We start from the raw sequence: 25885 nt of genomic DNA, 5'->3' as shown, positions 1-25885 counted from the left end.
TTTTCCTATTCATGTACTATAACTCGTTGGCTGATGAGTCATCATGCACACATGCTAAACTTATTACAATTTCAAAGTAAATGCACATTATTCTGAAGTGGACATCCCTCATGTCATCCTATATAGGCTAAATATTAATGCGTAGTCATATGTCGTGATTCTGTTGATTTTCTAAATGGACGAGTGTTATTGTTTTAGTGTTTGGGAACAATATTTATCAAGGCTATTGATTTCAGGAATCAGGCTTGGTGTTTTATAACATAAAACTGTTTGGTTTCATCATTTATTGATTAGATGTGAGCCTCACCGCAAAATATTTGTGTAATTGGACTTTTGTCTCCAAAAACAGATTTACCATAATTCAAAATGAAAAGGAATAGCTATTGTTTACAGCCCAATAATTAATAGGAAGAGTAGGCAGGTCAAGAGTCAGTGTGTTTGACTGTCAAAGATTAAAAAAAAAAAAGTTGCATAAATAATTATTTTAGGGTGGCGTGCACGTGCATGCCTGCAGCTGAATTCGTCAGCAGAAGCGCGCCGAGCCGAGCACGGTTACGCGCGCACAACAGCGACGCTCGAGAGGATGAGAGAGTTCAGTTCATCTCAACGCAACAACATCACATCTGCAGAGAAGAAGGGAATGGAGATATCTCTAATGGCAGCACAGGTAGGATTTACTACTTCGTTTTGTCCATAAAATGTTGTTTCATGTATAATTAAGGGGAATTAGTGGACTCACAGAAGGATGTGGAATAGCGTGGTGCGACACTGCTTGATCGTCTCTCTCATCAATCTGGTTTTCAACGTAGAGGGGAACTTTTGGTTGCTGCTGCTCAGAGTGTTTTAAACTATATTCTTCAAAAGAAAGTTAAAAGGAAACATTTATAGACAAACCTCTGGTTTCTCAGGAAAGGCTTGAGCTAGTCCCAGACTAAAACACAAGTCTGAGCAGAACGCAACTTGCACTGATCTATCTGAATATAATGTCACTTACATTGTTTTGTCTCCAGATGCACATCTGTAATGTTTTTTTTTCTAATGCACGATTATTAAACCCACTCAAATGTCTATTTGACTAATCCTGGGTTAATTTAAGCCCTGTCTGTGTAACCATTTTAAATACATAAAATAATAATAATCAAGATTATGATAAATTACATGGGAATACTGAAGCGTATCACTAGAGACCTGTATCTAATAGAATAAGATTATTATTATGCCTTCCATTCATTCATTTATATAGTTTCAGTTAATTAATTTTAAATTAAAAAGTAATTCTGACCTATTATTAATAATCAGGGCTTGATATTAACTTTTTTCCCTCACCAGCCGATGTGGCATGCCTTTTCACTGTCCACAATTTGGACATTAATACCAAGGGGGAAAACTGCCATATATATATATATATATATATATATATATAATATTATCTAATAATTTGGCAGCAGGAGTAAGACCGGACACACGGATCTAATATACTGTTACACTTGCGTTTTATTTCTCAAATGTTTATGTTCACTTAAAACTTAACTGACTGTGTATATGTGGATACTTGCCTAAACCAGCATTTTGACATTATTTGGTGTGTATTTGTGAAGTGATGGGTGTTAATAATAAAGAACAGCGGAAAAGTGAGTGTCATGTAGTGGAGCATCTGGTGATGAAGCCGATTAATCATCCTGCTTCTCTTTCGGCACTTTATTATCAAGTGTTCAAATGTTAATTAGAATTGGCCAACGGTCACATCTGTTCCCCAACTCATACAGAACTGATCAAAGATGGAAATACGTGACTATGTGTCCTCATATAAGCGGTTCAATTGTGATTTAGAGCTCAGATTTCTATAACAGTTGCTGATAACTGGGAACGGTTCTCTCTTCCAGAAACGTTCGTTCAAAGTTCTGGTCTTTAAAAATGTTATCAAAACATTAGCACATAAAATTATCATAACTAACTAAAAAACAAAACAAAAAAAAACAAACAGTTTTTTTAATGTTTCAGAGAATGTTTTCAGAAAATGTAAAAGTAATATTCCCAATATGTTTGATAAATGGAAGCTTCCCTGAAAGGAATAGTTCAATTTGAAATTAATTTTTTAGGTCAAACCGTTCTTGTCTGTCAGTCATATAATGCAGGTCTATGGTCACCACCTCAAAGAGCATGCACAGAGAAGTCCAGATTAAACATGATTTAACGAATCGTAAATGTAAGTACACATTGATGGCCTAAGACACGAAACGAGCGGTTTGTGTGAGAAAACCAACAGTATTTATATTGTTTTTACCTCTTGTAAACACAGCCACGTCCAAGTGATCTGAGGGCGTGAGTGCTTCTCTCGCGCGTGTACATCACTCATGGTTTACACAGAGATTTCGGAAGCGTTACCTTTCACAGTGAAGACCTAAACATATTTAGATATACAGGAAATTGCAATTGAAGACGATTTCGATATATCAACAGACAACGTTGATTTTTTTCGCAACCGCGCGAGAGATCACTTCCAGTGCTTTCGTAGACCGACGTGCCCATGCCCTCAAATATCACTTGAACGTGGCTGTGGTTACAAGAGGTAAAAACGATATAAATACTGTTCATTTTCTCACACAAACCGCTCGTTTCGTGTCTTAGGCCATCAATGTGTACTTGCATTTATGAGTCATTAAATATTATTTAATTTGGACTTCTCTGTGCATGCTCTTTGAGGTGGTGACCATAGACCTCCATTATATGACTGACAGACAAGAACGGTTTGTTTCCGCAGTATTTTCAATTTTGATATTTTTAGGTCAAAGACACCTACATCTTGGATGCCCTTGAGGTAAGATAAAACACACCAAAAATTGATTTAAAAGTGTACTATCCCTTTAATGTTTGCATAACCAAGTAAAAGCGGAACATACCGAAAAAAATATTTCTTAGAACATATTTTTTGTTAATTATCGGTGACTATAAAAATAACATGATCCGATTTTATTTCATGACTGTCAGAAGCGCTCGATTCTGATTGGTCAGATATTTTTGTAAAATGACGCTGAACCTGTGAATCTGACTTTTGTGGGCTGCTTTTCTAAATGCTAAACATACTAAATTATTTCAACTCATATCAATATTTCATGACAATTTAGGTTACATGTTTATTTTTTTACAGGCTGTTCACAGCTTCGAATCAACAATCTCAGTGTGCGAGGTAATGGTTAGGCGATTCATGTGTATTCGTGAATCAAAATGAAGTAATGGGTTCTCAACTTAAGCAATGACACTAAGAACACACACCAGTGGCAGATGAGACGGAGTGTGTGTGTAGGAAGGGTTTAGTCTGACAGGTGATTCATTCTGCACAGGTGAGGCAGCAAACTTCAAGCAAAGACGATAATGCTAATACATGTCAGTACTGAGTAGTATAATATGAACTGAGGTTTCATTACCATACTATGCTTTTTATAGTGTGCTTACACAGTATGTGTGTGTCATAGCTCAATTACAAAACACAATTATTCCAGTTTTGGTGCAAACACTTGACTAAAATTATTAGCATGGACATACAGGGCTCATAGATTTAAGAGGGACATATCATCAAAAACGGACTTTTTCCGTGTTTAAGTGCTATAATCGGGTCCCGGTTGCATCTACCAACCCAGAAAACATGAACTCAGTAACTTTGTTTTGGTACGCCTTTCTCTGCAAGCATGTCAAAAAACAAATCGATCAGATTTCGCTCCCCTTCTAACGTAGGAAGAGGATCTTATTATAATGTTAACACCTCTTAAAGGAGTAGTTCACCTTTAAAAAAACTTTTGCTGATAATTTACTCACCCCCGTGTCATCCAAGATGTCCATGTCTTTCTTTCTTCAGTCGAAAAGAAATTAAGGTTTTTGATGAAACATTCCAGGATTTTCTCCATATAATGGACTTCAATGGGAACCAAACGGTTCAAGGTCCAAAAGACAGTTTCAGTGCAAACTGCAATCTGTTCAAAGGACTCCAGACGATGAATAAGGGTCTTATTAAGAGAAACGATCGCTCGTTTAATAAATAAATAACAAAGTTTAAGTTTTATAAGCTCAAATGGTCGCCTTGCTCTGTTCTGTGATGCGCGTTCGTGTTCGAACTCATTTATCAAAATTGGTTATTTGGTTCATTCAACGAACGAAATGAACAAATTGACTCAGTGATTCAATTTATGAATGAATCAGTCTTTTGAACGAATCAATGGTTCACTCATTTACACATTTCAAGGCATTTTCGCCCACAGGACTGCCGCATACCTTCATTTTGTTCAGATATTTGAGTTTTTCTTCTTTTAAGAGTTGATTTAAATCAAACCTGTGCTGCAGTTCTCTGGACGTTTTGCGCTGGTCACGTGACTGAAAACTATGAACTGTCTGCTGAATCCATAAAAGTAAATAGATAAATCACAGAAGCTGTGAAACGTGTTTAAGAAGAGTTTGAAACTGAAAAGAAATGCTCATGAAAGTGAGAATTTCCTACTTGGTGTCACAGACAAAAAAAGAGGAAAATGTGAAAACAAGACTTTTGATTTTATGATGCTATTACTCATTTTCATGTCGTCCCAAACCTATATGACTTAGGAACATAAATGATGACAGAATTTGCATTTTTGGGTGAATTATCTCGAGTTTAACACCGGTCGAATGTCTGGGCAGCACAAGATCAACATGATTTATTTACGGCTAATATTGTCCGAGCCGCTGAAGACGGATTGATTTTTCATGTTTTGCTTATTTCCTCTTGCAATCTGAGTGCATTGTGGTCTAAATGGAAATACTGTGGTTGGGCCATTGAAAGATGGATGATGTGATGAGCTTCTCAGGAGATCTGACTTTTGAGTTTTACAAACAAATAAACAGACATAATAAATAAACTTCTGCGTGAACAGGGATCGTTCTGGCGTGTGCAAAAACAAAAAGGATCAACTTTTCCATTTTTTTTTATAAATCATTGTGTAATAGGTTAAGATGGGAAAATTTAACCTTAAATAACTCAATCGGGATTAAAAATGTTGCAAAACTGAAATTAAATAAGTGAAATAATCAATCAAAAAATTGCGATTAAAAATTTATCGCGATTAATCTCATCCAAAATAAAAGTTTGTGTTTACATAATAAATGTGGGTGCACTGTGTATAATTATTTATATACACTAACAAAAAGGTACAAAAGCGGTCATTGGGGCTGTACCTTTTCAAAAGGTGCACTTTTGTCCATTTTAGTTACTAATTTGTACGTTTTATGTGCTAATATATATATTTCAGGTGCTAATATGTACATTTTTGGTGCTAATATGTACATTTTATGTGCTAATATGTAATTTTTTGGTGCTAATATGTACATTTCAGGTGCTAATATGTACATTTCAGGTACTAATATGAGCATTTTAAGTTTTGATATGTACATTTTAGGTGCTAATAGGTGCTAATATGTGCATTTCAGGTGCTAATATGTACCACTAAGGTACCAATATGCACCCTTAAGGTACAAAAGTGTACCTTTTGAAAAGGTACAGCCCCAGTGACAGCTTTTGTACCTTTTTTTCCTGAGAGTGTAATGTATATATAAATACACACACATGCTTGTATATATTTAAGAAATATTTTCATGTATATACTGTATATAGATTTATATATAAATATCAATATTGTATATATAAATAATATTTTTTTCTTAAATGTACAAGCATGTGTGTATTTATGTATACAAAATAATTATACACAGTACATATATTGTGGAAACACAAACTTTTATTTTGGATGCGATTAATCGTTTGACCAACCAAAGCAAAAACTGATAAAATGACTAAAACTTAAACTAAAATGTCACATATAATATTTTTAAGAGTTTTAAGAGATAAGGGAGGTCAGTGCCGATCCTGGCCAGATGTTCTCCATCATTATCCACGATCCTCCTGGATTTGTCCGCTCTTCATGGTTTGCATGCTAAAGACCCAATCTGATAAATCATTTCAAAGGCTTAATGGTTTCATTTAGATTGAAACACACACATTTTTATGCATTGCTGATCACATCCAAGTGCTTGAATGTTTCTCAGACACTCGATAAAACAGGAGGACTGATGGAGAGATGAATATTTCGAATAGTTTCTGAATAATCTGTGATTTGCTGAGCGAGTAGAAGCAGATCATTTCAGACGACTCTAATCCTCCACAGCAAGATTACTCTTACACACACACACACACACATGTGAATCCGGGTGTAGTGTGAGTGATGCGACTGCTATAAGACATTTATCCGTCAGTCAACTCGGGAGCAGAAAGCTTGAGGTACTCATTCGGTTTAAATATCTGTTTCTTTCCTTCTTCCGCTTCAATGCACATCTAATTGTCTTTTCTTCCTCGTGCCTCTCAATCTTTCCACTCATCTAACATATTATATTATATACTGCCTAAATTGCTCTGATAGGAACAGGTTCATGATACATCTGCACCTTCATGTCGATCTCATGATTGTCCTGTGTTTGTCCATCAGTGTGTTGATGTGTGATTGACAGCTGAATGTGGTTTATGGTCAGATTATTGTGATTTACGTTGGTTTTGTTGTTATTAATAAACGGATTCAGATTTAAGTAGCATGTTCCCAAATTAACTTCTTATTATTATTTATTTTACTTTCGTAACTTTTGAGATTCCCAGCTAACAGCTAAAGTTATGTACAAATGTTAATGCAGTAACATTAATTGAACGTTTGTATTTTAATAATTTAATAATATTTTAATAATCCATTTAATAATGGATTTTTTTTAGCATTTTTAAAATGTTAATAAATGTTTTAAAATGGTTAGAGAACATTCAAAAACATTCCTGTAATGTTTGTAGAATGATAAATTTGACACTTTTAACATTTTTTTTTTTTTTTTGGAGAATGTTCAAAAATAATGTTTCTATTACTACACTGGAAAAAAATATTGTTGGTTTATCTTAAAATAATAAGTAACCTGATTGTCATAAAATTTTAAGTTCATTTTTTGAAATGGACAAATTGAGTTAATACAATGAAGGAAATCAATTTAATCACCAGAAACTACATAAATTATCTAAGTTGATTTGACAAAAGAAAAAATGTTGTGATTACAAATCATGAAAATACATTTTTACAATGGGGAATGTATGTAGGCTATATATTTAATTATCTTATTTTTTTAAATTATATATTATTTATATAGAGCTCATACTTAAAAATGTTACTGTAATATTTGTAGAATGATAAAATTGAATGTTTTAAACATTTAAAAACTGCACTTAAAAATATTGTTGGTTTAACTTAAAAAATTAAGTAACCTGGTTGCCTTAAAATTTTAAGTTCATTGAACTGGTACAATGAAGGAGATTGATTTAAGCATCAAAAACTCAAAATATTATGTTATATAAACTACATAAATTATTTAAGTTGATTCGACAAAAGAAAAAATGTGATTATAAATCATGAAACTATTTTTTTTACGGTGATATTTTTTGATCCTAAATCTATATTATTTATATTAGAGGTCATACTTGTAAGTGTGGTGGTCAGCATCGGTCAAGACGGCACACACCGGTGAACACGAGCTCTTGCGTGGGGCGCGTGTGCCTGTTGACCTTTTAATATCCAAATGTGTGACATGTGGCAGCGGGACGCCTGATTATGCACATGACTTCAGGAGCAAAATGTTCACAGTTGGTTCACCTCATTTTATTATAATGTCATTTTACCTTGTGCTTCCCCCTAATGTTGGCTATTTCACTTGATATGTTTTGCTTCATGCATCATCTTCAGTTTGGTTTGCAGTGGGCTGGAAATAATGAAGGGCCATTTCACTGGAAAGCTCCTCAGCTTGAGTCCTGCGATGAGGACAAATACAAGGAACTTGTTTAGAAGGCAACCAGTCTCATTTAAAAAGGCCTGATTATTTATTAAAGACGCATATTACGAGACTCGTGATGATTTTAAAGCAAGCTTGTGCAAAAATCGGTCATGAATAATTCTCATGTGGTGAGTTTGAGCGAATATATAAACCGAATTGTCTTTGATTTCAGAACTTTGTAACCTTTGTTGAAATTTTGTAAAAAAAAAAAAACAACAACAACACAATATATATATATATTTCCTTTATAATCAGATTTAATTTTTGGACTGCACCCTGCATTAGAGTTTGATTTGGTTTATATCTTTACTGTAAACTCCAGCAGTTTACGAGAACAGGGACTGAATGGTTTAAATCCTATATTTCTTTTATGGCTTTGCAGTGTGAGCTGTGGGTTAATGACGTGTGTATTCCCGCTGGTGAACTCAGATGGCAGCCAATATATCTGTGACACATGACGCAGAGTGTATATGACAGAGGCTTAAAGCATGGCTGTTCTTACTTTATACATGAGCATGCAGATCTATCCGTCAGCTGCTGAACTGAAGCATGTGTACATGCGAGGACGACTCATTAGAGGACACTGCTTAAAGGAGTAGTTCACTTTTAAAAAAAACTTTGCTGATAATTTACTCGCCCCCATGTCATCCAAGATGTCCATGTCTTTCTTTCTTCAGTCAAAAAGAAATTAAGGTTTTTGATGAAAACATTCCAGGATTTTTCTCCATATAATGGACTTCAATGGGAACCAAACGGTTCAAATGACACGAAAACAGATTTGTTCATTTTGATGAACAGGAGAGTCACGGACGTGCGTCACAGAACAGAGCAAGACGACCATTTGAGCTTATAAAACTTAGAATTTGTTATTTATTTATTAAATGAGCGATCGTTTCACTTGATAAGACCCTTATTCATCGTCTGGAGTCGTTTAAAGCCCTTCGAACAGTTTGCACTGAAACTCTCATTTGGACCTTGAACTGTTTGGTTCCCATTGAAGTCCATTATATGGAGAAAAATCCTGGAATGTTTTCATCAAAAACCTTAATTTCTTTTCGACTGAAGAAAGAAAGACATGGACATCTTGGATGACATGGGGGCGAGTAAATTATCAGCAAACTTCCTTTTAAAAGTGAACTACTCCTTTAACACTGCTGACATCCTTCAGTTGTAACCTCAGATTTAAAAGAAAAATATATATATTAAATGTTTTTTATTGGTTATATGAATTTTAGGGGAAATTCCATTTGATCATTTGGAAAAACAAGATGGTAACATTTTTAGAGAACATTCAAAATTAACAAGTATGACGTTTAAAAAAATGTCAATAAAGCAAATGATGCATAAATAATGTTTTTGTGCTACAATTTTGAGAATATCATTAAATATCAGATAACTTTGGACACATGTTATTGGACGAACATTTGCTCATAACTTTGCCAATCTCCCGGTGAGCTGGAATATTATAGTGACTTGATTGGAACTTTGAATATCTTTGGCTCTTAATTTAATCATATCAAGACTTGAGTAGCAGTAATGAAGCGTATTCAGTAATCGAAATAATAAGATAATGAGAGAAAACTATATGTCACTTGAAATTAGTCTCAAAGTGACGCATCATTAATTTGAATTAAGAGTAAGCGGGATTCTACGTGTCCGCTCATGCTTTTATCCACAATGCATCAGATTTACTTCCACACTAACAGTGTGAGTTCTTCTCCAACCTTCAAACAGCTGTAATCAGGTCAGAACAAGAGCGAGTCTGGATCTGATGAATGGAGCTAAAAAAGCAATGAGGTGATGAAGAGCAACAATCACTTCCCAGAATGCACCTGTACACCTCCCGACTGGTGACATCATACGCCAGATGGGAGCAATTAGGAAATTGCATGATAAATAGAGATGCTTTTCTAAACCAGATGCTGAAATCACAGTGAAGCGCATGCACTACATATAGCAAATCTCCAAATGTGCAAGGTTATCGCCCTGCGATTGACATTTTTAAAGTTAAAAATTAAAGATAGCAAATAAAGTTGGAATTATTTAACCCCCATTGCAAAAGTGTACTGACCTTTCAGCTGTTTTCAATGAACAAATCAAACAAGAGTAATTGAAATGGCTCCACACAGCAAATGTTTCTCCAAATTCAACTGAAAATGCAACTTTCTATGACTTCTGCAGTCTCAAAATTATTCAACCCCCTGAATAAAACCCCTCACAACAGCACAAATCTGCAAAACAGGTGTTGTCTCAAGCACACATGATGCAACTGTTCAAGGGCTTCATTAGTTGCGCCAGGTGTGCTTGAGCTAGAACACATGACATATCAGAACTAGGTTTGTTGAGTGTCACGTGACTGCATGTTATAGGGCCCTATAATTTCCGCGATCACGGAATCGCGGACGGAATCGCGGAATTTTACATATTTGGAATGAAATTAGGTTTTTGTGTGGGAGAAGAACGTATGTCTGGGGAAAATGCAGAGAGACGGGGAAGCAAATCTGGGCGACACAACATTTTAGGATGGATAGTATGCACATTACGACGCAGCTAGAGTGTGACTTTTATTTTAACTTATATAAACTAAACTAATATAATTTATTTTACAGGACAGTTTAAAGCTCATAACCATATTTTGTTGTTACTTGAAGTACTTAGAGAGCAGTGTTATGTTGCATCATGCAGTATTTGTCATTTTAAGAGTAAATACCTATTTTATTTGTGTACATTTTAATCATTAACATTAAAAGCTCTTTTTACAGCTAAAATAACAGTAAAGGGTAAAAAAAAAAACTGAATTCCCAAAAATTAAAACGGAAAAAATGGAATTTGGGAAAAAATAAGATGTTAGAAATGTTAGAAATACGTCAAAAGAATGGTCCAAAAGGTTAAGAGAATTGCCTTCACAAACAAGGAACAGGATACAAAAAGACAGCAAAGGAACTAAATGTTACTGAGACACAGTTGGAAGCATAATTGTGTTCAAAGTACGGCTGTCTAAGCGATTGTGTTCTGTTCTTGGGTGTAATAATGAGTGTTTTCTTACAATACTAATGAGAATTTTTAATTAAAGTATATTACATAATTTTCCTTTAGACCCTAAAGAATCAAATTAACTTTTAAGCCTAAACCCTAAAACCATATTCTGGACAAATGTGGGCAAAATAGTTTTGATTTATTTTTTTAAAAATACTTCCCTTGATCTGAGCGCTACAAGACTTGGCTACTATTCCTAAGTTTGCCTCCTGAACACACATTTTTTTTGACTCAATTCTACAGTGTTACGTGGGTGAAAAAACCCCTCCTTAATCTTGTATTTGGGTCAAAAATGGGCACCCATAGAAATGAATGGGAAATACTGTAATTTAGAACTTTCTAAAATAAGCCAAAAAAAGCCACCAGGTGTCCGCAAAGTCACTTCATCTTTAGGTTTTAGCTCCAAGAACTTATTGGAATGATATTTTAATGTAGTTAAAAAATTAAACGTAAAAATAAGCATAATTTACATAGGAAATGTGGTACTTTTTGAAGTAAATAAATTCAAAATTTAATCCAAAATGAAAAATAACACCATACATGGATAGACAAAACTTTATCGAAGACAGTGATATAACATTTATAATAAAAAAAAAAATTAGGATCACACCCGAGTCCTCTGTGCCCACATTTGTCCACAATTACAGGATTAAGGGCTATAAAGTGAGTACGGTTTGAGAGGAATATTGTGACGTTTTCGATCCCAGGGAGTTCAGAAACACCGACTCTGATATAGAGAGGGACTTTGCAAAGCGTTTTCATGCTCAAACAGCAACATTACACACTAAAGAAATGTGAACATGGAAAGAAGCCCTAAAAAAAAAATGAAACGGTTGACGTTGGACTGAGAGTAATCGTTTTCTCCCTTTTCTCACAGCATTTTCCAGCCGTCAGCGGGGCCTTAATGGACACTCCACACAATGGCAACGCGTCCCTTCAGACCTCCACCTCCAACCTCAACGCCAAACCAGTGGATCCGGCAAACGAGCCCAAGTACTCCACCGACGCCATCTGGCTGTGGGTGGCCGTCATTGCAACCGTTTCCAACATTGTGGTGGTAGCGGTGGTGTGTGCCTGTGCCTTTTAGACCCAGTAGTGTTCAAGAACACAGCCTGAACTCCTGATCCGTCACCCGTTTGCACCTTAGCACAGTATTTAGTATGCAAGCAACAACCTTCCGTCTCCTTTCTCCAAAGATGCATTTAAGCGAACTTAAAGGCAGCTGAATGATCTTTTATGTTAAATTAATGACACGGCACTTATTCTCCAATAGATTTCTCTCGTTAGTCTCTACATAAAATAAGTTGCTTGGTTATATAAGCCAGCGTTGCGTAACATCTGTCAACTGTCCAGTTGTTCATCAACATGATAAAGTAAATCCCTGGGACATGCATGGATACGTGTGCATGTTTCTGAGTGTCAGTGCATGCTAAATTAGACAGATGGTGGTTGTCAGACGAGTCTATGCATTAACTGGCATTAGTTCACACTTCCTCTTTATTTCTACCTCTACCAATGGAGTCAACACAAGTTAGGCAATCTAGGACCGATATATGACGCATTACCATAACTGTCAGCAAATGTGATCATATACGGGAAGCTTTTTCATATTTAGTGCATCATTGCCATTCATTGGTTGAATGTGGCATTGAAATCAGTGTTTTCACTAAATGACTTATTGCTAGTCTCTGCACGTTAAGCTTGAATAGGATACGTGTTTTAACAACAAAACACATCACATTTAATTTCTATCCAGAGCCACTCAAACCCACTCGTCTTCCATTTAATTGTTTTAATGCAGTCTCTTTTGTTAAAAACATTAGCCCTGCCAACTTCCATCCGAGTTCATAGTTTAGTGTGTGATAATGTAAGTGCATGAATGAAGCTTAATCTCAGATACAGATATGCCGCCTCATTAATTCAATCAGAGCTCATTTTTCAACACCCAAACGTCTACTTTTACTAATGGTCGGCTGGATCTCTGAACTGAGACTTGTTCGAGAGCGATTCATCAAACTGTGTTCAGGTTCAGAGGTTTAGTCGCTCTGTATTATTACGCCCGAGTCGGAGTTATGCGAGACCTCATTTTAGGGCTTTAATTCAGAGATGATATAGATAGTGTTCTCTGACAGTCCTAACCCTTTATTGCACAAAATTGTCTTGGCATATCTCAAAAAATGTAAGTTTTCCACCGAAATATGAAGCAGCACAACTGTTTTCAGCATTGATCATAATAATAAATGTTCAGCATTTTCGTAACCGTTTGCTTTCATTCGGTTAAATGATTAAATGTAAATATTAGTAATAATGCTTGGAATAAATTCTATTTTACAGTATTCTCGCATATAAAACAGATATTTGAAATTGTAATAATATTTCACAATATTACTGTTTTTACTGATCAAATCTTCTTTAGAAAAGCATTGCAAACTTTTGAAGTTGTGTGTTAAAGCGTTACAGATATCCATCGCTCCGCTTTGCTCTGCGGTGAAGCCGGTGAAGGGTTGAAACCCTCTGCCTGTGTTTTCCTTCAGGAGTTTGGGAACAGGGCTGTGGTGTTTTTCTGGCCATAGTTTGATCTCAGAAATATGGCACAGCCTTAACACCATATGTGTGCTTGAATCCGGGGTCAATGGAGACGCAGGCGTCCATCACACACTCAACTACACCGCAATGTGCCTTAGGGAACATAATGCTGCCCATCCGTGCGCTCCGGTGTGGACACAGAGGGATTGATCGGTCTCATTTTGGAGGTGAGCTTTCTTTAAATTCGTTACTGGCAGCTCTTCTGCATTGGCAGGCAGGACCAGACGGATTCTGCTTTCAGAGACATCAAGCGCGGATCACGAGGTTTACATTTGTGTAAAGACCGAAGGATGGACGGGGAATGGATTATAATCTTATAAAGATATGCAACATTAACACACTGTTCTGACTGGTCAATTGCATCACATAATTACGCATAATGATTTCTACACTGTTCACGTTAAAAAATGCTGGATGTTTTAACCCAATTTTGGGTCAAATATGGACAAACCCAGCCAATGGGTTAAAAATATGATTTAAAAATGTAACCCAATGACTGGGTTAATGGGTTTGTCCATATTTTACCCAAAATTGGGTTAAAACAACCCAGCATTTTTTTAGAGTGTACACACTAAAAAAACCCAACCTTTTTTGTTGTTTCAACCCAACTTTGTGTCAAATGTGGAGAAACTCAGCTATTAAAATTTTAACCAAACGTTCGGGTTTGTCCATATTTGACCTACATTTTTTTTTTTTTAGAGTGTACACTACTGGTACAAAGTTTAAAATGATTATGATTTTTAAAAAAATGTCTCTTCTGCTCGCTGAGGATGCATTTACTTGAATCATACAGTACACTCTAAACAATGCTGGGTTGTTTTAACCCAAATTTGGGTCAAATATGGACAAACCCAAATGTTTGGTTAAAAATGCATTTTTAACCCAACATTTGGGTTTGTCCATATTTGACCCAAGTTTGGGTTGAAACACCCCAGCATTTTTTAGAGTGTAAATGCAGTAATACTGTGAAATTGTATTATCATTTTAATATATTTTTATATCATTTATTTTTTATATAATGTATATTTTAAAGAGTCATTTGTTCCTGTGATCAATATAATACACTGATTTGGTTCCATAAAAAAAGCAGCACAAATGTTTTAAACATGGATATGTTTCTTCAGCAACAACAACAACAAAAAATCGTCATATTAGAGTGATTTCTGACTGGAGTAATGATGCTGGAAATGATACTGAATAAATTACAGCTTACTATATATTCATACACAGAACAGCAATTTTAAATCGTAATAATATTTCACAATATTTCTGTTTTTACTGGATTTCAGATTAAATAAATGCAGCCTTTGTGAGAATAATACACTCTAAAAAAAACGCTGGGTTTTTTCAACCCAAATTTGGGTAAAATATAGACAAACCCAAATGCTGGGTTAAAAATGTAATAACAAAATTTACAGTTGAAAGTTTTGAAATTACATTTTCAATTTTTCCATATTTGACCCAAATTTGGGTTAAAACAACCCAGCATTGTTTAGAGTGTAGCTTTCAAAAACTTTAAAAAAAATCATGATTTCAAACTTTTGACCAATAGACTAGTGTATATTTAAATAAATGTGTAATAATAATTGGTGACATTTGCAAGTTTAAAAATATAAGCTTCGTTTAATTTCATGTCCATTGATTTGGTAAGTAGCTGTGTAATTAAAGAGATAATGTACAGTCACGTGTCTGTATTTTGTGATAATGACCATGAAAACGATTTCGCATTTTTGCTTTCAACCACTGAACTGGCCTCGAATCCATTCTGCAATAAAGAAAAGATATCTGCAGTTGTAAAGAGCAAGGCCGTGATGCGATTGCTGTTTGATTTCCGCCCATGATTTAAAACATCTTGACACTATTATTATGCATCATATATCCGAGGCTGTGTTTGCACGGAGATGTCTGTAGTCTCTCCTGACCCTTTAACACATCTCTTCTTGTCTTTCAGATCGAAAGGAACATGTTGCAGCCTAAAGGTTGCTTGTATTCGAGCATATTCTCACAACAATACGATGCTTTGAGACACTTTGATGCAACGGCACAATGGGAACCTGCTTTAAAGACACTCAGAAGTGAAGGAGCTTGTTTGATTATCAAGTGAATTCCTGTTGGGGAAACGAAGCAGATTCATAATTTCATCATGCTCTGAATATCTGTAAATGTTAGTTGTTGTTTTTTTTTTTTGCTTGTTTGTTTTACAGTTGAATAGCAATATGCAAATGTGGGTTAAACATTACTTTTGAGTTATTTGCGTGTGTTGGAGACTCAAAGTGAGTGAACAACCAATTTTAAAAAAAACAACAACTTTACATTGTTTTTAGGACTGTCATTGACACAAAATATAGTTTTAATAGGTATCTAATAGCAGATTGTTTTATATGCATTTGGAAGTTAATAAAAAAATAAATGCATAGTAAATGAAATTGTATATAAATGGAGAAGATGCACTTTATTTATACTGGTCGGTAGAAGGAGAGTGAGTTTTATTATGATTTTCATTCAAAATTCAGCTGTTAACACATTGCATATCCATCTCCTTATTGCTATTGAAATGTGTGAATGAACGAGTAACACCGGACGATCTTTTGTCATGATGCCAGCACAGCAATACAGCATTGTTTCACATGCAAAATCCAGTTAAAGTCATCACAGAATGCACTGTTAATAAGAAAAACGGGGGACAGTTGAGCTCATCTATCTTTATATGAATTACTAAAAAAAACCTATTAAAAATGACTTATCACCTTATAAACAACAGCCATGAAGTGTCAGAATATAGTCTCGCTTTACCTGGATTCAAAGTGATCTGACCTGAACACCACCTCTATCTTTAACTATAGTATTAATATAGCGCATTATTATAGCACATGATGCACACTTCTTGATAACTGTACCCTTTTAATTCATGCTATTTTTGTTTATATGAAGGTAAAACATAAAAGTGATTTCCTCTTTCCACTTATGAATCCAGTGTTTAGATGTGAGTGATACTAGTCTAGCATGTTGGCAAATATCTCCCTTCTGCTGTAATTTTAATGCAAGTGTCATACTGTACATACTGTGTAAAAAGGATTCCTCCATGTATTTTCTTCCAATGTTTGTATAATAAGTTATACTCACAGTAATCACTTTTTTTCCCATTAATAATATCGGACACCACCAAAAAGCTTATTTATTTGTCATTTTTACTTTTTGAACCTGTAGTAAAAGCTTAAAAAACTATTTAAGGAAGTTTTATCAAGGCTGCTTTTGTCTTTTTTTTACAGTATCTACAAGAACCAGTTTGTTTACTCGTATCAAGTGTCTAAATAATACTGATGTTTTTCTAGGCTACAATTGAAGTGTAGTGTTCGTTGGGAACGCATACCGTGCTGTGTTTACTCCTTCACCTTTGACTTGAATGACCCGTGTGTGTGTCCGCTGTCTGGGAGGCTTGACCATATGCCGCGAAATCATAATAGCTGATTTCACCATGGATTTCACGCAGCCGCCATTTTGACATCGCTCCAGTGGGAAGAAAACCGGAAGTGTCGCTTTTAATAGGAGTCGCGAATTTGATGGCATATTGTTGTTTTAATGTAGAAATTTTATTCTAAAAATGTACACACATTTCTTTCATAAGACTATATACAGTGAAATTCGTTTATAAATAAAATATTTTTATATTTCAGAACGTAAAAAAAAAAGAAGCAGAAACTATTTGTGTAGGCTACCCTATATTGGTTTAACATCCAATAGTGTAAATCGCGGCATCAGCAGCTTCAGGTTAGTAGTCCAAGGCATTATTGTCTATCTGGTTTCTTCCCACCTCAGCCTCACTTTCGATTTCAAAATGGTGGCTGCGTGAAATCAGTGTATTACGCACTACAAACAAAGCCAGAGATCACTAAAGAAATAATAAATTAAATTATGCAACACTATTATCTAGCTCTCTCTGTCGCACATTAGTTTTCCCCCTCACATAAGCATTCATCACCCTTCAAAGAAAATAGCAAATGCAGGCCATTCCAATTTGCCCAGAAGAAAAGAACCACACGGTCCTCTCAAATCTGCCTTGTAATTTACCCAGGAGGACAGTTTGAGTAAATTTCTGGACCAGACCCGGTCATCTGGATCAACGGAGGAGTGCGGTAATCTCTGTTTGTATGCCGTGCCATTAAACTACAGTCATTTCTGTCTCTAATCACTGAGTTTTGTAATCACACAATCTGTTTTTCCACACTGCTACTAAATATAGAGGTGGAAGCCAAATCTAATTTGAACATGATTGAGGATTATTATGAGGATATTTATCTCATTTTCAAAACCTGTTAGGCCTATTGATATAGGCTATAAGGAGATTTAGCAAACCAGTATTTCCATTTAAATGTGTTTTAACGGTGAACCCCACGAAAATAAATAAATAAATAAAAGTCATAAAAAGTTTGGATTTATTTTGTTTATTGTCATTGAGTTTCCATTCATTCTTTGAGGGGAAAACGTGTTGCGTAAAGATTCTTTTTGGAATGTTTGGAACGATCTGGAACTTATTTGAACCAACGGCTGGATTCTTTTCCATTCTACACTCATGATGACCTCAAAACCCTTTTATCTCCAGCCTTTTATTCTGTTATTCACCATCCTCAAGGACCATCAACTTCTCGTCATAACATTGAGTGAATCAACAGCTGGTCTGTCTCATTCTACAGGGACGTTTAATCTCTGTGATAACGTTCAAGTTCATGCCGCCCACAGACTGGAAAATTTAGAGTGCGATTAATGGCTTTTCGCATACAAAAAAAAAGAGTTTTATTATAAATGTATCTTCATTACTGCATAGCGATGTAAACAAAGCAGCTTTTCTGTTGGTCAGTGCAGCGAATTTATGTGACCAACTTGAATAGATGCAAAATATGCGAGAAAAATATACTTTTTTTTTCAACGTGAAACTCGTGTATTTCTATTTGAATGATTTGATTTCTTCTCGAAATATTGCATAACAACGGTACTTTTTATTGGGAGCCTCGTTTTCTGAAAAGTTGTGGCATTGTTTGCTTATTAAAATATGCATGTGATTTCTATCTAGGCCTGTCTTGGCCTACAGAAAGTGCATGCTGGCATAACATCGCAAGAGTGGCTTCAAGGAGAAAACCCATTTGAAACTAGTTAAAAAAAAACAAAAGAAAAGTTTTTCATGACCAGACAATGAACACACTCCAGATATAAGGACACAAATGTGAAGCAGCTCTTTAAAGTCATATTATTCAGGAAGTCCTTCTTAGAAATGCTGCTCTTTAAGTGTCGGCCAACACACACACTGCCACGTTCATCTTCTCTATCTGCTGTGTTAGGGAGTGTAGGTCACGTTGACAGCAGTCATTAAGTTACCCATAAGACGCAGTTTCCCAGAAGGACTCCACATGGTGTGGCGCTGAATCACCAGGTTCAGTTTACTGGACTTCCTTCCACAAATTCTCTTTCGCCTCTCACAGACACGAGATATGGATCAAAACTTTGTTATGCTCTTTTAGCAAGAGTCCAAGTTTATTAAGTCCTTGGCAGACATTCATTGGCAAAGACATTCAAAGCAACTGGATTCAAATGAAATAGTGTTGTATTTTATTAGTTACATATACTCTTAAAAATGTATTGGCGTCAATGGTTCAATAGGGAGTCTTTCCACGCCACCAATGGTTATTTAGAGTAGAAAATGTTCTTTAGATTATTAAAATGTTGGTTTTTCTATGCAATATTGATCCTTTAATTTTAAGAGTGTGCATGCAATGATTAAACTTTAATTTCCAAAAGACAAATCTAATCAGAGCAATTGGGGTAATATGAAACAAGAAACTGGGTTTACCCTGCCAAAATCCTCAGATTGGACATCAACAGCACAAAACAAGGCTTCATATAATCTGATCTGGATTTGTGGACATCAGTCTTTTCAAGGATTGTGACAAATAGTTTTTCCGATAAAGAATCATACAAAACCACCAACAGGAAACTAAACATTTATCCAAGACCAAATACAGTCTTTGTTGTTTTGGGATTTGTGTACGCACTGCTGATGCAGTGAAGGAACCTCGAGCGCTTGATCTGAACAAATGCTCCTCATGTGTCTGACATGGGAATCAAAAACAGATGAGAGACACGACCACATTTCATCTGAGTAACATATATTTATTTAGAGCAGGCAGAGAGAAAATGTTCTGCTCTGTTTCATACCAAGCTGCCTATTATACAGTATTTTAAGACATTTGAGCCAATTATGTAAGACTTACTTATATGCGATATTATGTAGTATGAATGCACTGACAAGCATTTCAAAACTTAATTCTTAGGAGTAGTTCACTTTTAAAAAACTTTTGCTGATAATTTACTCACCCCCATGTCATCCAAGATGTCCATGTCTTTCTTTCTTCAGTCGAAAAGAAATTAAGGTTTTTGATGAAAACATTCCAGGATTTTCCTCCATATAATGGACTTCAATGGGAACCAAATGGTTCAAGGTCCAAAAGACACTTTCAGTGCAAACTACGAACTGTTCAAAGTGCTTTAAATGATTTCAGACGATGAATAAGGGTCTTATCAAGCGAAACGATCGCTCATTTAATAAATAAATAACAAAGTTTAAGTTTTATAAGCTCAAATGGTCGCCTTGCTCTGTTCTGTGTGACTCTCCTGTTCAAACTCGTTCATCAAAATGAACGAATCTTTTTTCGTGTCATTTGGTACATTCAACGAACGGAATGAACAAATTGACTCAGAAAAAGATTCGTTCATTTTGATGATCGAGTTCGAACAGGAGAGTCACGAATGCGCATCGCAGAACAGCGCAAGGTGAGCATTTGAGCTTATAAAACTTAAACTTTGTTATTTATTTATTAAATGAGCGATCGTTTCGCTTGATAAGACCCTTATTCATCGTCTGGAATCATTTAAAGCCCTTTGAAGCTGCACTGAAACTCTCATTTAGACCTTGAACCGTTTGGTTCCCATTGAAGTCCATTATATGGAGAAAAATCCTGGAATGTTTTCATCAAAAACCTTGACATGGACATTGACACGGGGGTGAGTAAATTATCAGCAAAAGTTTTTTGAAAATTGAACTACTACTTTTTGAAAAGTGTACTAATACATTTTTTACACACTTAAGTGCACATTTTCCAATCATATTACATTATCTTCAAGCACAGTGTTTATATGTATACTTCAAAGATTTGGAGTGCACTACAAGTTTATGTAAGCTACTCCAAATAGGTCACTGGGTCAGTGAGGATGCAAAATCAAACCAGACGTAAAATCAGTCGACACGAGACCCGAATCCTGCAGAGACAAACCTCATGAACCCAACGAAAGCGATGTTGCATCATACTAAAAATGTCTTTTAGCGCAAAATGTAACATGTGAGGTTGAAGATTCACACAGCCAGTCAAAGAGAGTAACATGCAACCGGATTTATAGGACAATTACTTAGCGAGATGAAAGGACTAGCATGCTTTAAGAGAAAGAGGGTTCATTCGGGGGAGGGAGGCCGCAAGAAGAAGGAATGAGAGAAAGCGAGGGAAAAGAGGGAAAGGCAGAGGAGGAGACAGGGTGGAAAGAGGGAGGGGAGAGCGAAGTGTGTGTTTGTAAAGATGTGTATTGAATGAGTGGGCCTTGTGTAGCAGTATGTGTGTTTGTGTGTGTGTGTGTGCAGGAGACAGAACCACTAACTGACTCCACAACCTCAAACCCAGCACAAGCCACCTTTGTACGCAGACACGTGTGAGTTTTCGCCTGTGTAATGAGAGGAATGACAGTGTGGAGAGCTCAATGCTGGAGTCTGCCGGCGCTCCTGATCCTGATCTCTCCGCAGGGAAATGCCCACCCGCAGTGCCTGGACTACAAGCCTCCGTTCCAGCCTCTCGAGCCCCTGCTCTTCTGCAAGGACTACGCCAAATTTGGATGCTGTGACTCAGACAGGGATAACCAAATCTCCCAGCGCTTCAACCAGATCATGGATTACTTCGATCATTCGGGGTTCATGGCCTGTGGGAAGTACATCCGCAGTATTCTTTGCCAGGTGAGTCTCAGGTCAGGAATTAAATAACAGCATGTGGATATTTGAAGAGTTCAGATGCAAAAGCCTCTATGCCATTTGAAATTTTCTTCTTTAATGATGATTTTTATCAAACTTGTATATTTAAGTTCAGTAATTTCACTTAAATAACAATTAATAGGTAATTATCATTGCCATTTAAGTGAAATCACTGAACTTAAATATACAAGTTTGATAAAAATCATCATTAAAGAAGAAAATTTCAAATGGCATTTAGAGGCTTTTGCATCTGAACTCTTCATTTGAACTTTAGCCCAGTGAATTAGAGAAGTATAAGACGGGATTATTGCATAAATTAAATATTGAATAATTAAGTCGAATTGCTTCTGTTTTGATGCAAGTGATGATATTTTGTCTCATTCGCCGGTGAGGAAGTTACATCATTGCGTGAGTTACATCACTTTGTTTTCAGACGGCTGGATGACTTCTGGATTAGTAATGACTGGGCTATTTTTAGGAATGATGACATGAGATATCGCACTCGCTCGGTTCACTCAAAAAAATTATATGTTGGCTTTTGAATTTGTCAACAGGTTCCACATAACTAAATTACGTTAAACAAACATAATTTAGAATAGAATTATGTCATTTTAAAGTCTCAACGGGAATTTTTAAAGGCTTCCTGGCATGATTCAAAGGCATTTTATTATATTCATTCATCCATTTATATATCATTTGATTCAGTGAAAATTAATTTGATAGACTTTAGCTAGCTATTTGCTAGCATCTTGAATGCTAAGATTCACATGCTCCTTCATTCAAAACAATTGAAAATAATGAAATCAGTCGACAGACAAACAAAATGCTCCACTCTTCTCCACAATGGTAACCCACTGTAATTTAAATGGTTTAATAATTCCAAAGTAATTTAACATTAAACACTATTACATACTATCAAGTCTTCCCCTTTTCTAAATTTCTCAAAAAACAAAACAAAAAAAGATAATATGACACTTAATTTTAACATTTATTCTCTCTTAATTCAACCATATGCAAAGCATGCTGGGAACTAAAAGCACTGCCCAGTTTCAGTTAAGGCAACACAAATTATAAAACTTAAGTAAACTTAAGTTGTTCATAGATTTAAGCAGATTGAACACAATCAAATTAAGTTCGGGCAAAATGGCAGTCGGCTCGCACTATACTGCCACCCTCTGGATGTACACATTTTTTTACTTAACATAAATGGTTTGTGTTTAGACAACACATTAGGATTTTGTACTGTTAAGTTGAGACACAATTACATAGACCTTCATAGAAAAAAAACCAAAAAACATTTAAAGTAAAAAAACACAATTATTATAAGTAAACTAGGCCCTATATATAATTATATTATGTAAAGTGCACAACCTCCCTAGTTCATTTTTTTTTGAGTGTTGTTTTAACCCAATTTTGGGTAAAATATGGACAAACCCAGCCATTGGGTTACATTTTTAAATTACATTTATAACCAAATGGCTGGATTTGTACATATTTTACTCAAAATTGGGTTAAAACAACCGAGCATTTTTTAGAGTGCACTATTTACACTTCAGTTTTAAAAATAAACCCACACATGATCAGTCGAAGTCAACCAAAAACTAAAATCTCACAGTTAATATGTGTCTTTCTCTTTACTGAGTGTTGGCATTCGGGACATACCAACCACAACTAGTGTCTGAGTGTTAGTCACACTCTAAAAAATGCTGGGTTGTTTTAACCCAACTTTGGGTCAAATATGGACTAACCCAGCCGTTGGGTTAAATTTTTACATTACATTTTTAACCCAACATTTCGGGTTTGTCCATATTTGACCCAAAATTGGGTTAAAACAACCCAGCATTTTTTAGAGTGCACCTACTTCACACCACACTCTAAAAAATGCTGGTTTGTTTTAACCCAATTTTGGGTAAAATATGGACAAACCCGGCCATTGGGTTAAAAATTTAATTTAAAAATGTAACCCAATGGCTGGGTTTGTCCATATTTTACCCAAAATTGGGTTAAAACAACCCAGCATTTTTTAGAGTGTAATAATGCTGGGTTGTTTTAACCCAACTTTGGGAAAAATATGGACAAACCCAAACGTTGGGTTAAAAATGTCATTTGAAAAATGTAACCCAGTGCCTGGGTTTGTCCATATTTGACCCAAAGTTGGGTTAAAACAACCCAGCATTGTTTAGAGTGTACATAATTGGATTAAATGATGCTATTTGACTATATGGTTTTGAGATTGCAGTGGGATTTAGGTTGGCAAAGGGAACACCTGATTTATTTGACTACTTAGTGGTGAAGCTGAGCTCAATGATTGCCTTTGTTGGGACATTTATCCCAGATACAGGGAGTTGCTTGTGTTCTCCAACCTGCAGGGAAGGAAAATATATGCTTCCTCTCAATAGGCATAGGATGTATCATATTCCTGTGCAAAGGTCACAGCAACCTGATATTAAATATATATATATATAGAGAAAAAAAGAACAAGAGTAGGAAAGGCTACTAAATATTCATAACACATCAGATTTGAACCGATCTGATTGGTTGAACAGCATTCAAAGTTCTGATATTTCAACAGCACTGTTTATGCAGCTTGTTTGTGCTTTCCAGATGTAATGAGGTTCGTAATTCAGGGAACGGGCAAACTTTTAACACTTTAATATATAAATAAACACAAAAGAAAGTAAAAGCGGCAGCCCCTCATGGACAACTGCTTGCCACACCGGATTTTCGCCATGTTTCTAAAGGAAAGTATGCAATTTCAGACAAATCGAATCTTATATTCAGAGTAATTGTAATATGAAATAAGAAAGTGGCAAAATTCTCAGACTGAACAAGGTCCGTATAATCTGATCTGAATCAAAATGAGGGATTTGTCGACATTGGATGTGACAGATTAACTTCAAGTCTAGTTGTCAATTTCAATTTCAGACGCAGGCGGTGACTGGCATAACTATATTTTTTACATACAGTTTCTGACCTACTATATACTATGCAAATTCAGATGCAGCCAATGTCTTTATGAGTGAGTCATTGAATCGTTCACTCAGCCGATTCATTCGGGAACGTTTGATGCTTGGAGAAGTACTGGAAACAATCTGGGATATATTGTGTCGAAAATCTAAGTTACATACCTTATTTTTTTTTAATGAAGTGTTATAACAAGTGAGTATATCACATCAATAGCGCACTCTCAATAACGTTGTTGATATTGGGTGCAATTCAGAGCACTTTTGCTTATTCTCAGACATGTTCTTTAGGTCACACTTTTAGACACCCTCTTGAGGTTTATAATGTTGTCACAGAGCAGAAATGTTTGCTTCATAAGGCATTTCAACAGAGAAAAGTTGATGATGTTATGATGAGTGAAACCCTGCTGAGACCATTTGTTGAACCGAATCCATCAGCGGCTTGAGATTGTGATCTCCAACAGAGTTTCATAATTACAGAAACATATACACACAATTATACGAGAGACAGAAAAAGAGGAACACAATGAATGGACCAAAACTCACAATAGGATCAGAAAGGATGGATAGGACATCCGAAGATTGTTTAAGTGTTTAATATAACCTCGCATGCAGTTTAAACATTCAATGTAACACCTTAACTAATCTTATCATCTGATTTTACTTTATATATATATCATATATGTCTGTTATTAGTCATTTGGGGGTGATCTTTTACCACATGTCCTCAGAAATCATGTCCCATGATGACTTACAGTTTTTATTAGGGCTGAAAACTACAGTGAAATTTTGTAGATTCAGGTTTCAGTTTTTTCTCTCTGTTCTAGCAGGATATTACATAACCATGTGTGCTCTTTAGGAAATGCTGGACTCATTTATACCACATAAAATAGGTTCATATTTCATTTGACATGCAATCAAACATCACTAGAAACTATGATGTTACAAAGTCTGCTATGTGTTACGAGCGAGATACCCCATCAATCCAAACCACTTTCTGGTCCATTGTTTGTTTAATGTCACTGTAGTAATCTCGGATGGTTCCCATTCCCGAGCTGGCAGTGTCATTGCCAAGGCTGGTTCAGTCCTCTGATGGGTGTGGTGTTGTGGTTAAGGCATAATGAAGGCTTGGATGGTCCAAAATGACCAAAAGTCACTGTATTTATAGCTCACACCATCATGACCAGCTGCTGGATTGAATCCCGGGATCCCGACGGCAGAGAAGACGTGCAGAGTGCCACGTTTGCCAGACTATGAGGACGATGGAAATAAAAAGGCTTACACAGCAAATACATTTCGGATGAATTGGCTATTCGAGCATTTATAGGGTTAACTGAAGGTTTATTGATCATATGGCAGCAAG

At 35.7% G+C, this 25885-nt stretch overlaps 2 protein-coding genes across 2 annotated transcripts in view; both read left to right on the top strand.

Annotated features, from left to right (window-relative positions):
- Positions 1 to 493: 493 nt before the first annotated feature.
- Positions 494 to 12612, top strand: LOC148977275 (uncharacterized protein C14orf132). The gene is made up of 2 exons (XM_089135263.1): positions 494 to 667; positions 11789 to 12612. Exons 1-2 carry the CDS (start codon positions 584 to 586, stop codon positions 11996 to 11998), a joined length of 294 nt encoding a protein of 97 aa, XP_088991389.1. The 5' UTR covers positions 494 to 583; the 3' UTR covers positions 11999 to 12612.
- Positions 12613 to 21060: 8448 nt separating this feature from the next.
- Positions 21061 to 25885, top strand: part of LOC120460047 (HHIP-like protein 1) — a 21253-nt gene continuing 16428 nt past the window's right edge. Inside the window, exon 1 of the mRNA XM_089135262.1 lies at positions 21061 to 21544. Within this exon, the coding sequence (XP_088991388.1) occupies positions 21266 to 21544 (279 nt within the window). The 5' untranslated portion in view covers positions 21061 to 21265. The remainder of the gene's footprint in view (positions 21545 to 25885) is intronic.

This window comes from Pimephales promelas, chromosome 10, assembly GCF_988280905.1.
Source record: "Pimephales promelas chromosome 10, fPimPro1.hap1.1, whole genome shotgun sequence".
Lineage (NCBI taxonomy): Eukaryota > Metazoa > Chordata > Actinopteri > Cypriniformes > Leuciscidae > Pimephales > Pimephales promelas.
This window is presented reverse-complemented; position numbering and strand designations above follow the sequence as displayed.